Source organism: Zootoca vivipara, chromosome 12 (assembly GCF_965207765.1).
Source record: "Zootoca vivipara chromosome 12, rZooViv2.hap1.1, whole genome shotgun sequence".
Classification (NCBI taxonomy): Eukaryota; Metazoa; Chordata; class Lepidosauria; order Squamata; family Lacertidae; genus Zootoca; species Zootoca vivipara.
In genome coordinates this window covers 35,914,938-35,929,564 of record NC_142595.1, presented here as the reverse complement: position 1 = coordinate 35,929,564, position 14,627 = coordinate 35,914,938, and the positions used below count along the sequence as shown (strand labels likewise).

The 14,627-nt window shown below is 43.0% G+C and overlaps 1 protein-coding gene across 1 annotated transcript; it reads right to left on the bottom strand.

Moving 5' to 3' along the window:
• Positions 1–273: 273 nt before the first annotated feature.
• LOC118095498 (galactoside alpha-(1,2)-fucosyltransferase 2-like) lies at positions 274–1,653 on the bottom strand. Its single transcript, XM_035136749.3, has one exon. It carries the CDS (start codon positions 1,556–1,558, stop codon positions 455–457), a length of 1,104 nt encoding a protein of 367 aa, XP_034992640.2. The 5' UTR covers positions 1,559–1,653; the 3' UTR covers positions 274–454.
• Between the last annotated feature and the right edge of the window lie 12,974 nt (positions 1,654–14,627).

Genomic DNA, 14,627 nt, shown 5'->3' with positions numbered 1-14,627 from the left:
TAATTTTAATAGGGCTTGCGTCACTTTCCAGGGAACTCTTCAGAAGGGCTGGATTTAGGTTTGATGAGGCCCTAAGCTACTGAAGGTAATGGGGCCCTTTATATGTCCAGCGGTCCTTTGTCAACAACAAATTGTCGCTGTTTTAAGTGCTGAAGATATGGTATATGGTAATTTATGGACCATATATGGACCAAATAGGAGCCTTTACAACACAAAATACTGTTGCTGTATGTAGGTTTTATTTTATTTGTTTATTATCTTATATTCTGGAAATGTACATCCAGGTTTTTTTATTTAATTTTTTTTTTGGGGGGGGCAAAGGAGTGGGGCCTTAAGCTACAGCTTGTTTAGCTTGTACATAAATCCAACATTGCTCTTCAGTATTTGCCTGCAGTATTTAGCCAAATGCTTGAACACAGAGTATCTAATTAGACATGAATCAGCAGCTATCTGCTCAAGCTTCTCGCTTCTGGACTTGAGAAGGATTCTTGGACAGCAGAGGGGAGAGGTCTGCTGGGATTCCAATCCATTCGGGCAAAAACACTGCTGAGGGCTTGAAGCGCTTGCGGACGGGAGAGTCTGGGAGGGTGTAGTTGGCCAAGTAGACGGTCTCCCCGCCAGCCAGGTAGCTGGCCCAGAGTCCAAAAGTGCCTATCGTCATTATTGTGTGGTTGCAATGAGCAAGGAGAGCAAAATCCCTCCCTGGAGAGGACTCCCGCCCATCCCCAGAAAAATAAACATCCCCTCTGGAGGCATTAATGTTTTTCTTACACCACTCCATCCCATTGCTGGTCACCACAAAGATGGGATTGCGGTACTTCTTTCTAAAATAGTTCATGGCTTTCTCCAAATATCCTCTGTCAGCCACCACACCTTTCCAGCTGGGCATCACATAGACATAATCCCCTCTGCGGACATGCACTCCAACATATGTCACCTCCTGGCGCTGCCCCCGTAGCTCCTGAAGATATTGATTGGCTTCTTCCTTGATGTGGTCATGGAAGGAGAACTGCTGAAGTATCTCTTGGCGTATATGGTGATAAAAGGTGTAAGAAAATGGGTAGCCCGTCAGCCGGATGTACTTGCCTTTGATGTGTTTATAATCCTCTGACATCCAATTATGCAGAGGGAATTTCTTCCAGTGGATCTTTTTCTCCACTTCAGCATGGATCACTGGTAAAGTGATTCGGAACATTGGTGACAGGTACTGGTGCATGGTGGGATGAATATATGCCTGATGTCCATTCATCTTGGCTAAGGCATAGAGGGTGGCATATTCCCCTATCTGGTTCCCAAAACGGCCAGCAGAGTTCACTGTCCATATGCCGCTATCTATGATCTTAGAAGATGACCTGGACGAAGTGGTGGTGGTGATGATGAGAGAGGCAGGATGTCCCTTCCCTGAGAAATTGGATGCATTCTTGATGCTGCTCTTCCACCGCTGATATGGCATCTTGTCATACAGGTGCAAGAATGAAGAGAGGGACAGGAGACCGAAAAAGAAGAGGAAGAGGAAGAGGGCAGGTTGGCTGAAGGAACATCTTCGTGGGAGATCCATAGCTGCACATTAGGAGCACCTAAAGGAAGAGCAAAGTGGAGTGAAAAGACAGGTAGGATCTACACAGAGATCACAACCACCGATATATGTCAGTATTGACTGGGACTATGTTGCCACACCTCATATGATACATGTTTATGTGGAAGCTGTGGGAATGTTCAGGGATGCAGGAGAGGATATATTGTTTCATTATATTCTTTCCACCTTGTGTTAACATGTTCTACAATTTAGCACAGTAACATGCTCAGGCTTGCTAAAGCCTCTAAAATAAGTTACCTTGGTAATTTCCCCTTTAGTCCCTCATAAAAAGATAGACACGAAACAGTCTTCTATAAAAGTCTATAAAGTTTACTCACACATTCTGTTCACAAATGGATCCCTTAAGGCAGACTCAAGTTACAAAAGTAATATACACCTGGAAACTATCCAATAAGGAGACAGCCCCTTTGTTCTCTCCTGGCTGGAAACCATGAGAGCATCTTAGGCTAAGCAGCAGGGGCGTAGGAATAGGGGTGCGTAGGGAGCGGATCGCTCCTAGTAGTGCGATCCCGAGGATGCCATCGCGGCTGTCTCCCTGCCTGCGCTGGGTGCCCCGCCCTAGCATGCGGCATGCCCCATCCCAAAACACGTGCCACACCCCTAAAATGCGTGTCTCACCATGCCCCCGCCTGCTCTCCGCCCCCCAAGCCGGAGCAACCACTGCTAAGCAGATGTTGCTTCTTCGACGAATGTGGTCAGAGAGAGAAAGAGATGGCTGGCCAGTCCTGCTCTTTTGTTACCTGGCAAGTGAGGTCACGCCCACCTCTGGTCACATGTAGAGGAAGTCTGTCCCAGTCTAGGAGGAAACAGGAAGTTCTGAATGGCTGGTCCAGACATCCCCTTTTTATGTCCACTGTAGGGATGTTGTACTTGACCGCTCTGTGTTTCAGAACCCACAGAAGTAAATCCTATTGACTTCAATGAAACTTACATCTTTGTTCTATTTGAAGTCAAAGTTTCTTTTTAGGGAAAGTGATAACAATACCCTTTCTGGCAACTACACCATCATCTGACCTCCTCTGCATCTGTTAGAGGCAGGACAGGGGCGCTGACTTGTTCCCCCCCCCCAATGAGGGGCCCGCCATTCCCTTCCACCCCAGGCGAGCACTGGCATGCCGGGCGGCGGTGGGATATGCAGAGGGTAATTTTCATCCTCTGCTCTCCCCGTTACTGATGGGTGAGCGCTGGCCTACTGGGCAGGAGGCGTGGTGGGTGAAGATTACCCTCCACCCTCATCAGCCCCCCCCCACCGCAGGGAGAGCATTAGCATGCCAGGATGGGTCACATGATGCTGGGCCTCCTCAATGTGGAGGGTAAGTCGGCGCCCCTATCTTGCCTCTAACAGATGAAGAGACGGTCAGATCAGTAAAATGTTGTAGTCATCATGGCATGCATGTACCAGAGAACAAGAAGTACAGTCATACCTCGGGTTGCGAATGTAATCCGTGTGGGAGGCACGTTCACAACCCGCAGCGCTGCATCTGCGCACCCACGTGGTGTGATTCAGCACTTCTGTGCATGCGTATGATGTACTTTTGCGTTACTGTGCATGCGCGAGCGCCAAAATCCGGAAGTAACCCATCCAGTACTTCAGCGCAGAGCGCAACCCGAAAACACATAACCCACAGTGTTCACAACCCGAAGTATGAATGTAGTAAAATAATTTAGACTGAGATTCACACGTTCCCTCTTTCTTCCTAGTCATTTAGCCATCCTACTCACAGAGCCATTATTATTATTATTATTATTATTATTATTATTATTATTATTATCATCATCTTTATTGTATTTTAAAAAATTACACAGAAAGCATGAATTGCATACACATTGCATCAAAATATTCAAAAAGAAAAGAAAAAATACAAAAATATAAAAATATTAAAAGAAAAGAAAAAGAAAAAAGAAAAGAAAGAAAATTAAAAAGATAAATAATAAAAAACAAAAAATAATTAGTCAAGTACACAAATTTGTTTAAAGGTTACAAACAGTGATTTGAATATTCTATATGCCGGTTTCTCAGAAAGAAATTACATTTGTAATCCTCCTTTTCTTTCTTTCTTTCTTTCTTTCTTTCTTTCTTTCTTTCTTTCTTTCTTTCTTTCTTTCTTTCCAGTCACTTTCTTTCTGCTCCAGAAAACTACAGTGGTATCTCAGGTTACAAACGCTTCGGGTTACAAACTCCATTAACCCAGAAGTAGTTGCTCCAGGTTGCAAACTTTGCCCCAGGATGAGAACGGAAATTGTGCAGTGGTGGCGCAGTGGCAGCAGGAGGCCCCATTAGCAAAAGCGAGCCTCAGGTTAAGAACGGTTTCGGGTTAAGAACGGACCTCCAGAACAAATTAAGTTCGTAACCTGAGGTACCACTGCAGTTTGAATCCCTGCTATTTTAATTGACTTCCCTCTATCTCTTTGGGGTTTCAACACTTCTCTTAAGTGACAAATATCTGTATTCATTTGTTAAAATCAGTTTTTTCCATTATATCTGTGAGATTAAACTAAGCACAACCAAGTATTGGTTTTGGAACCATATTTTGTCAGGTAGTTTTTAAAGCAATCCCATTCCTTTTTTACCTTGTCACCTGAGTGATCTCTTATTACCGGTAACATTTTCGGTAGCACAGTCATCTTTATTGTAGCTATCCTTCCCCATAGTGACAAATTTAGCCTACTCCAAATTTCCAGGTCTTTTTTTATTTCTTTCCATATTTGGGTATAGTTATTATTAGATAAACTTATGTTTTTGCCGTAATCCAGATTCCTAAGTATTTAACTTTGTATGTAATCATTAGCCGCATCTTATTTACTAGCTCTATTCTTTCTTGTTTGTTCATATTTTTCACTAATAATTTTGTTTTATTTTTATTCAATTTAAAGCCTGAAACCTGTCCAAATTTATTCATTTTTGCCATTGCTTCTGTTTTACTTTCTGTTGGGTTTTCTGTTGTAATGATGAGGTGGTCGGCAAATGCTTTTAATTTGTAAGACTTATTTTCCAATTTGATTCCTTTTATTCTTGGTTCTTCCCTAATTTGCTTTAATAATGTTTCCAATATTGTTATAAACAAAAGTGGTGATAGTGGGCAGCCTTTTCTGGTGGCTTTAGAAATATTAATTTGGCGTTTTGATTTTTATATATCGCTTTTATGCCGCATCCAATTTTCTCCTTTTTTCCATTTCATCGATAGTTTTCTCCATAAATTCCCAAGACACATTATCAAAAGCCTTTTCAGCATCCACCAGCATCAGTGCAGCTTTTTTAAAATCAAGCCTCATGGCCAAATATTCTAATAAATTAATCACCATTCTTGTGTTGTTATACATTTTCCTCCCTGGAAGGAAGCCCGCTTGATCGCCATTGATAATACTCTTCAAAAAATTTTTTTTTATCTATTAGTCAATATGTTATACATTTTCCTCCCTGGAAGGAAGCCCGCTTGATAGCCATTGATAATACTCTTCAAAATCTTTTTTTTTCTATTAGTCAATATCCCTGCAAATAATTTATAAATTGAATTTAGTAAAGAATTAATTCATATCTAGTTAATATGTAGCTCCCTAGAATGATACGTATTTAGAGGAGGCTAGGAGGAACAACTGCAGTGCCTGGAGTCTGGGGGTGCAATTTATTGGTTGGAAATGTGATGTTTCTGTCTCTCAGCTTAACCTGCCAAATGACGCTCCATTCTCTCCATTGTTCAACTTTTCTCGCACCTAGACTTGCCTTCCTTTTGGTTCCCCCCAACCACACACAGCCAGCCAGACACAGACGTGCACACAGACAGCAAAGAGATCATCTATCACTATCCCTGACCTGCTGACATTGAAGTACCGGTATTAAATTGGAGAACTAACCTGCAGTGTCTCTCCAAAGGTGTTCTATCAGGTCTGAATTCAGGAAAAGTCAAGCTTTGTTTTCTCTGCCTCTATGTGTGATTGGGAGATGTGCTCCCTAGATACTGCAATAGCATAAGGAAGGGCCGTGGGTAACTGCTTTACATTGACGGACGTTAACACAATTTGAACAAGTGAGTATGACTTCTGTACAGACCCATCATGAAACCCATGCAGGTCATAATGTGACATATAAAAGGATTGGACTTCAGACCTCCTCATGATTCACCACTCAGGTTTTTTCTGTATGCACTTTAAGCAAAAAAGAGAGAAAGAAGCCCATATATTCCCTCATCTATTTATACACACACACAAACACACACCTACACTATACTGCTTCAATAGACCGCAGGGCAGTCGAAAGCATAGAACATAAGAAACAATGTATGTCAACATATAATAGTCATTCAATTAAAAAAATTAAGAGTTATATAAATACAATTTATAATAAATGCATAATGATACATAATAGTACATAACGGTAAAGGACCCCTGACCATTAAGTGCAGTCGCGAATGACTCTGGGGTTGCGGTGCTCATCTCGCTTTACTGGCTGAGGGAACCGGCGTACAGCTTCTGGGTCATGTGGCCAGCATGACAAAGCCACTTCTGGTGAACAAGAGCAGTGCACAGAAACGCCATTTACCTTCCTGCCAGAGTGGTACCTATTTATCTACTTGCACTTTGACGTGCTTTCGAACTGCTAGGTTGGCAGGAGCTGGGACCGAGCAGCGGGAGCTTACCCCATCGCAGGGATTCGAACCGCCGCCCTTCCGATCAGCAAGCCCTAGGCTCTGTGGTTTAGACCACAGTGCCACCCGCATCCCTAATAGTACATAATCCATACCAAACAGCAATGTTGAATTATATACTATGTCATCCCAGCAATTAATTCTTTAACTCATGCAAATATTATTTATTATTTATTAAATGCATCCATCACTTTTTCCTGCCAAACCAACTCAAAGTGCTTATAAAGAAAACAAAAACCCAGCTCAGGTGCAATCATAAAACATATTTAATAACAGCCTCCAGAAAAATTAACGGGAGGAAAACCTGCAGCAGCAGATCTAAAGTGCAGAAACAATGTACAAGTCTCTTTATCCAAAACTAGCTTTCTGATTTTTCTGAAGCTTTTTCATAATACAATAAGATAAAAGGAATTAATATAGATAAAAACAAAAACAGGGAAAAGAAAAGAAAATGCAGAGTCCGCTCTCAAAGTTAGCTTTTAACCCTTGTCGCACACAGAAAGTGGTGGGCTCTCTTAGCTCTCAACTGAGAGTTTTTCATTCTTCTCCCAGTCTCTCATCCTGGGAGATTTCCCTTCCCTGCCTCTCACTCAAGGTTCTTCCACCAACCATGTGTGTCTAATCCTTGGACCCCAGTAATGACCCAGGACAGAGGACACCAAAGGGGGGGGGAGAAAAAAAGAAAGAAGAAAGGGGGAAAGGCAAGAAAAGGAGAAGAAAAGGGGATTTCTGATTTTCTGTCTGCCAGTTACATAAAAGAAATTATTCAAAACATTCCTGCTAGGGTGATATACAACTGTTCTGCTTTCTGCTAAGTAATGTTTCCCCAATCTTCAGACACAAATGTCTGAAATTCATTCCTTTTCCTTTTCACACAAACAGTCCGAAAGGGGTTCTCTAATTAGAATAATTCATAATAAATGTCAGCCATGAAGTAATGCCTCTGGTGTATGTTTCAGATGATTATCTTGTTTTCTGATCTCCACGACACAGCTGAAGATTTCAAGGATATAGTTATCACATTGTATTTTTTTGTTTGTTTCAGCAAGTCTATGCAGAAATGATTTAGTTAATCAGTTAAAAGTAGAAGAGGAAGTTGAAGGGTGAGGCAGCTGTTCTTGCTCCTGTATCTCCCAAATCTGTTGCCATTGCTTAGCAGCCTTATCAGGGCACTCACATCATGTTCACATGTTGCTGTGATCCAAACTACTGAGGCTTTTGGGCTTGCTGATCAGAAGGTCAGCTGTTTGAATCTGCACGACGGGGTGAGCTCCTGTTGCTCTGTCCCAGCTCCTGCCAACCTAGCAGTTCAAAAGCATACCAGTGCAAGTAGATAAATGGGTACTGCTGCAGCGGGAAGGTAAATGGTGTTTCCATGTGCTCTGGTTTCCACCACAGTGTCCCGTTGTGCCAAAAGCTGTTTAGTCATTCTGTCCACATGACCAGGAAAGCTGTCTGTGAACAAATACCGGCTCCCTTGGCCTGAAAGCGAGATGAGTGCCGGAACCCCATAGTCGCCTTTGACTGGACTTAATCATCCAGGGTTCCTTTCCCTTTCCCTGCTAAGTCAAGTTTGGGCTTGGCATGTCCTTTGAACCAGGCTACTGGAGGGCTAATATCTTCCTCAAAGTCCCAGGAGCTCACAAACTTATCAGCTGCTTTGTTCTGTGACTGGATGCACTAAGATTCAGGTAGGTAGCCATGTTGGTCTGACGCAGTTGAAAAATATATATATATAAGTTTGTTCTTGGTATAATCTTTCGTGTGCATGCACACGTCTTCAGTGTGCATGCACACGAAAGCTTATACCAAGAACCAAGAACCAAGAACAAACTTAGTTGGTCTCTAAGGTGCTCCTGAACTTTTTTTATTTTTTATATATATTTGGATGCACTAAGTCGCTTAAATGCCTTGGTCTGGTAACTAAGTGATTCCGCACATCCTGGAAAAGTATACCTTGGAGGTTTAACATGAGACAGAATCCAGATCCCCACCTCCCCAGCTTCAAAATCTTAAAGTGAGATTCAATCTCATTCACCATAGCAATGCTCCTAAGGATCCGATAATCTGCTTGAGGAGGCATCAGAAAATGCACGTTCACATAGTCCAGGCTAAACACTCACAACATTAAAAATAGGTTCCTTTGTGGGCTCCTATTTCCTGCATGCAGTGACTGCACACTGATAAGAGAAGTTTTTGTCATGTGGTGCTGGTTGGTTACAAAGGCAAACCATCCCCTCCGATCAAAAGAAATGATATCTGATAGGAAATAGCTATGCTGCAGGGGAGTGTGGTAGTTGAGATGCTGCAGCTTCCAGAGGAGATCTTCCTTCATGGGACAGTAGAAAAGGACACACCTGGCTACTGGGCTGAATGGACTTTCAGCATGAAGTTCCCTTTCAGCATTTTCTTCCTGGGTTAGTATCACTGATGATCAGTGCAATGGCTGGATGGGAGGACCAGAGACCCAGCTTTAGTTCCTGCTGTTCAGATACCTTTTTTATTAATAGAATCATCTCCTTTCCAGAATGGTGGCTGCCTGGTCAGAGAAGAGTACTTGGAGTTGAGTATCAGCAGGCAAGAGAATATTAATTTGGGAGGGTAGTGGGATGGGGCAAAATAGGAGCTCAGTGCCGTGGCTTCTCCTCTCCACCCAGGGCTGTTTTTCTTACATCTTCATGGCAAGCTGCACTTGCCAACTTGGACCTCACTGGTTCTGCAGCTCCATCCAGCTTTACCTCTGGTCGTCCTTTATAGGTTTGGCATCCCAGTCGGTTCCTGCCAGAGCAGATGCTTGCTTCCAAACACAGTTCTGAGTGCTTTACATCCTTCCAAATTTTGCACCACTGCTACCATACCTAGGGGAAAGCAATGAAGAGGGTCAGGTTGCAGGACTCCAGGCAGCTCCAAGTGAGCAATCTGAGGTTGAAAGCAAATGGAGCATTTAGGGCTTTTTTCCATAGACTGTCTCTCCCAGGCTCTACACGCTTGTGGAGAGAAGGAACTCTATCGAGTTTTACTTCTACTTAGTCTTTGTGTATTTGCAATTTCCACCATAAAGCACCCAAAATGGGTGTTGGGTATTCTCCAGCTTTTGCATTTCTTGTTCTTCCTGACATTTCCAACCCTGGCTGAAGATTTCCTCCAGTTTTCCAGCCAGAGCTGGGAAGGAGCACGTTCTAAAGAGTTGATGGAGAGGAGCAGCAGCAAGGAAGAGAAAGTGGGAGACTATGTGGGTCAGGAACTGAACCAGGAGGATGACATTTTTCATATTTGACATCAATTCCATGACTTATGTAGGCAAACCCAAGTAAAATGTAGACCACTGTTTCTCAAATGATGGGCTGGGTCCCCTCTGTGGGCTTTAGGCTGCTTTCAGACATGCCTTGGTCCCCAGTGCCTCTTCAATCCCCGACAGCTCCCCCTTTGCCATGTACAAGGTTCTGCTGTCTGGATCCATGATATTGTGTAAATATTGATTATGGTAAACTTGTATGTGATGGTATGTATTGCGCTAAATGTGTAGGCAAGTATATTAGGTCAATGAGGGGAGGTGTTAGTGGGGGAGATTGTGTGGTTGGGATGTTGGAAGTGAGTGGCGATTGGATAGGAGTTTTGAAAGAGAGTCGAATACTGGTGGGGTATTATTTTTGTTTGTTTTTATGCTATGTATTCTTTGCTTTTATATTGTAGACCACCCTGTGATCTTCAGATGAAGGGTGGTATAGAATTTTAAATAATAATAATAATAATAATAATAATAATAATGCTAGAGGTAGTAATCATTCAGGAGCTTGGTATATGCAGTGACAGTGAAAATATAGATGATCTGAAACACCCAGCAGTAACCCAGCGATGGGCTGTGCCCCTTAGAGAAAGAGAGAAAAGATGATACAGGAGAGTTGAGTTGGATCAATGGGTGCTGCTGGCCTGAGACATTATGCTGCTGTAGACAAACACCCTAACTCTGCCCCCACCCCCATGGTGATGCCGCCCTCCACAGATCTGGGTCCCTGACTTGCGCCCTCCTTGCCCCCACCATCATGCCCGCACTGCCCTCAGCCTCCTTCACTGCAACTGTACCACCCTAATCTGCCACTGCAGCTATGCTGCTGCCACGACACATCAACAAGGGTGCAGTGGCAAGGGTGCAGCAGCAGTGGTGAGGGCAATGGTGCTGCGTTGACAGCATAGGTGGGGCTGACAGTGGCACAATAGCAGAGGTGGAGCAGGGGTGGGGTGGGATTCAGGTCCCCTACGTGAGGCAAATGGCATTCCTTTGCCTCATGCTTAGGCTGCCACCGTATGACATTCTCAAAGATACCAGCTGAAGCCGCAGGAACATTGACAGTACAGATGACAGAGTTTCCTCAAGCTGAGTTGAGATGAAACAGAAGCTAGCGAGGAAAGGTTTATTGCAGTTTTCACAGTGCCCCTGTCCAGGAAAAATACCTACCCACACACACACACCAGTTAAAAAAGATAAAACACTTTCCTGAATCCTAATTGCTTTATTGCTTTTTAAACTGTTTTGATTTTATTTTATTTTCCAACCAAGGGATATATAAATTTTATGAAATGCTATGTTTTACTAAGTTATCAAAATCCAATAATCAGTGGGTGGTGGCTTCCCATGTGATCCTTTTATTTAAAATGTGGAAAGTTGGCACATACCTGTCAAGTTGCTGTCAGAGAAATAAGGGACCGGGCCGGAAGTAGCAGACCGGAAGTAGCACTGCTGCTGTTTTGGAACTGGGCGGAGCATGCTCAGAAGTGACTTTTGATGCTGCTTTGCCCAGTTCCAAAATGGCCACCGTAGCAGAAGTCGCACTGCAGCCATTTTGGAACTGGGCAGAGCAGCATCAAAAGTCGCTTCTGAGCATGCTCCGCCCAGTTCCAAAATGGCCGTCGCACCAGAATAAACCGGGGGAAAACAAAAAAAAACAATTTTTTTCAGCTAGGAACAGCTGGAAAAATGGGGATTTCCCGGGGAATACGGGAGACTTGGCAGTTATGAGTTGGCAGCACAACAGCCATGGTAAATGGGTGTCCCCTAACCTGTGTCTTAGCTGCTGCTCTGAAATAGGAGCGAAAACAAAAACAAAAATATGCCGTGATAAATTCCTGAAATGAGATTGATGAAGTGAATGATACTAAAACTCAACTAATGATAACTCAAAGAAACATAATAGGTTTAAACTTCCCAAAAGAAACTTGGTATAGAAAAGACATGAATTTCCCAAAGTAACCTCTAAATAAAGTAAACCTTGACGAGGTGCCGGCTAAGTGACTCGTTTCACTGGAAAATTTCTATCTGTTTCCTCAGAAGGAAAATGTTTAGGGGCTGAGGTTTCCTTATAATCAAAAACTAAACAGGAGCTGTAAACTCTGAAAAGAATTGAAAATTACATAGCAGTCAGGGATAAACTTCCCCAAGATAAGATGCCGCCCTCCACAGATCTATAGTCGTTGTTTAAACTAAAGGTTAGCTAACCTATGGGACAATTCAACTAATGTATATCATTGCTCTTAGGAAAAGATTAAGTAAAGGACTGTAAAAGCTCTCCTAGTTGTGATAGTCAATGGCCTCACACTACCAGCCCCTAAACTTTCATGTCTTTTCTATACCAAGTTTCTTTGGGGAAGTTTAAACCTATTATGTTTCTTTGAGTTATCATTAGTTGAGTTTTAGTATCATTCAGGGATTTATCAAGGCATATTTTTGTCTTTGCTCTGATTATACATTCCTGTGATTGTCTTTTTTGCCTTTCTGAAATAGGAGCAGCATTGTCACAGAAATCATATTGATGATAAAGTTATTTGGCATGCCGCCCACTGACACCATCAGCAGAGGTGGATTTAGGGCAACAGCACTGGTTCCACTGCACTGGGCACTGAGCCTAGGGTGTGTCACAAGGTGCCACAACCACGACATAGTGAACTGAGCAGAAGGGAAAGCGAGAGGGAGGAGGGCTCTGAATTTTGGGTTTGCACAGGGTGCTGCTGAAATTTGAAAGCCGAAAGCTGGCCTCTGTCATCAGCATGGCATTTATTATAAAAAGTGGGTTGCAATGCCTAAGAAATCGAAGGAGACAATGTAGGCACTAGAACAGCAGCTTTTCTGAGCCAACTCAGAAAGACTGTGGTTCAAATTTTATTTTTGGAGACATCAAAGGGAATGCTATCTACCTTTCCAGTTCTACGTGAACCCAGCACTTGTTCCTGACAATCTGCAACATAGCACAACTAAATTGGAGATATAAAAATAGCACCCTCCCTCTTGAGCTGAAAAATGAAGAAATTTCTGCCCAGTACTCGGTCTCTAATGAGCAAAATTAAAAGAATTAAGTCTTCTCTATCAAATGGCTAATTGTTAAGGGAAAATTCAGACGGGAAGTTTGGAATACGGTGGTACTTCTACTTACGAATAACTCTACTTACGAATCTTTCTACTTACGAATGGAGCTCCGTCCGCCATCTTGGATGTGGTTTAGATAGGATTTTTTCTACTTATGAATTTTTAGATAGGGAAGGCCTTACAATTTTTTTCTCCTGATGCATTCCTATGGGATTCAACTTACAATTTTTTTCTACTTACAAATGTGAGTTCGGAACGCATTAAATTCGTAAGTAGAGGTACCACTGTAAATGAGTCCAGTGCTCTCTATTTTTAGGGGGTACCCAAGGGTACACAGTACTGGCACCTCTGTTCTTATTGTTGTTAAAAAGTGTGGCACTTAGTATAACAACTTCATGGTGAGTACCAGCACCTATTCTCCTAGAAAAAAGAGAGCACTGAATAAGTCAATCTAGTGAGGATAACCATTTTAGTTAGAGCTAGTCCATCCATTAGAGTGAAAACTTCCAGTTTCCATCTCTTAATGTCATTCTTGGTTGTCTCCCACAGTTCTTAAAAATTGTACTTAAGGAATCTAATTAAGTCACACTGGAATATGTTTTATACCCAGGTTGACTGTATGCAGCTAGCAGAGGGGAAAAGTCTGAATTATCATGGCAAAAAGTCACATGCAGGACCAGAAGGATTTTTTTTCTTTTTGTTGTTGTTTATTTGTCCTCTTTTGTTTGTTTGTTTTGCCAATTCTTTTTATACCAAAACAAACAGAAAGACCTTTTCCTGCCAGCAAGACAGTTGTCACAGCCTGATGCTATTTTAAAAATTGTAATAGGTGGGAAGAAATCTCATCTGACTTGCTAACTGGTTCTCTGAACTTTGGTTTGCCCAGGTGTGGTGGTGGACTCATCTATTGCAGATGCAGGACCGTGGGAGATAAGGCTGGTGAATGGTACAAGTCACTGCAATGGAATGGTTGAATTTCTCCATAACGGCCAATGGGGCACCATTTGTGATGACGATTGGGGCATTGAGGAAGCCACAGTTGTGTGCCGACAGCTAAGATGTGGACCTGCAATATCAGCCACACTTGAAGCACAATTTGGGGGGGAAACGGGACCCATCTGGCTGGATGAGGTCCGATGCTCAGGGACGGAACCAGAACTCAGTCAGTGTCCTGCAAGCAACTGGGGAGAGCATGATTGCACACATGAGGAAGATGCTGGTGTTGTCTGCTCAGGTAAGTTGATCACTTATGTCAAGTCCTGTTTTGTTTGCTTTTTACATTACCATGTACATTACCATGTACATTAGTAAAGGTAAAGGGACCCCTGACCATTAGGTCAAGTCGCGGACGACTCTGGGGTTGCGGCGCTCATCTCACTTTATTGGCCAAGGGAGCTGGTGTACAGCTTCCAGGTCATGTGGTCGGCATGACTAAGCTGCTTCTGGTGAACCAGAGCAGCGCACGGAAACACCATTTACCTTCCCGCCGGAGCAATACCTATTTATCTACTTGCACTTTGAGGTGCTTTTGAACTGTTAGGTTGGCAGGAGCTGGGACCATGCAACGGGAGCTCACCCCGTCACAGGGATTCGAACCACCGACCTTCTGATCGGCAAACCCTAGGCTCTGTGGTTTAACCCACAGTGCCACCCGCGTCCCACCATGTACATTAGAGTTGCCAATTGATCAGAAAATGTACCCTGAATTAATCCTGTGCCTTTTAGGCCAGCCTGATATGCAAGATCTTGCAAGTGAAGCTTTTCATTGGATGGAAAGAAGCATAATTACCTCACAATGCTTACATGGCCAATTGCTTTTAAAGCCCCAAATCAGAGACCAGTAATAAAATTGTCAATCCCAGATGTGACCAAGCCTTCCCAAGATTAATTTACTAGCTACTTTCTAGATGGTGATTTTTTTCTTTTGAAAGTATTGTTGACAGGTAAAAGGAGAATAAGGGAAGAGCTGGCTCTCTGAAGTGGTAAATAAATACAAGCGCTGTGCAAGCCCTGCCCACTGGTGCAGTTA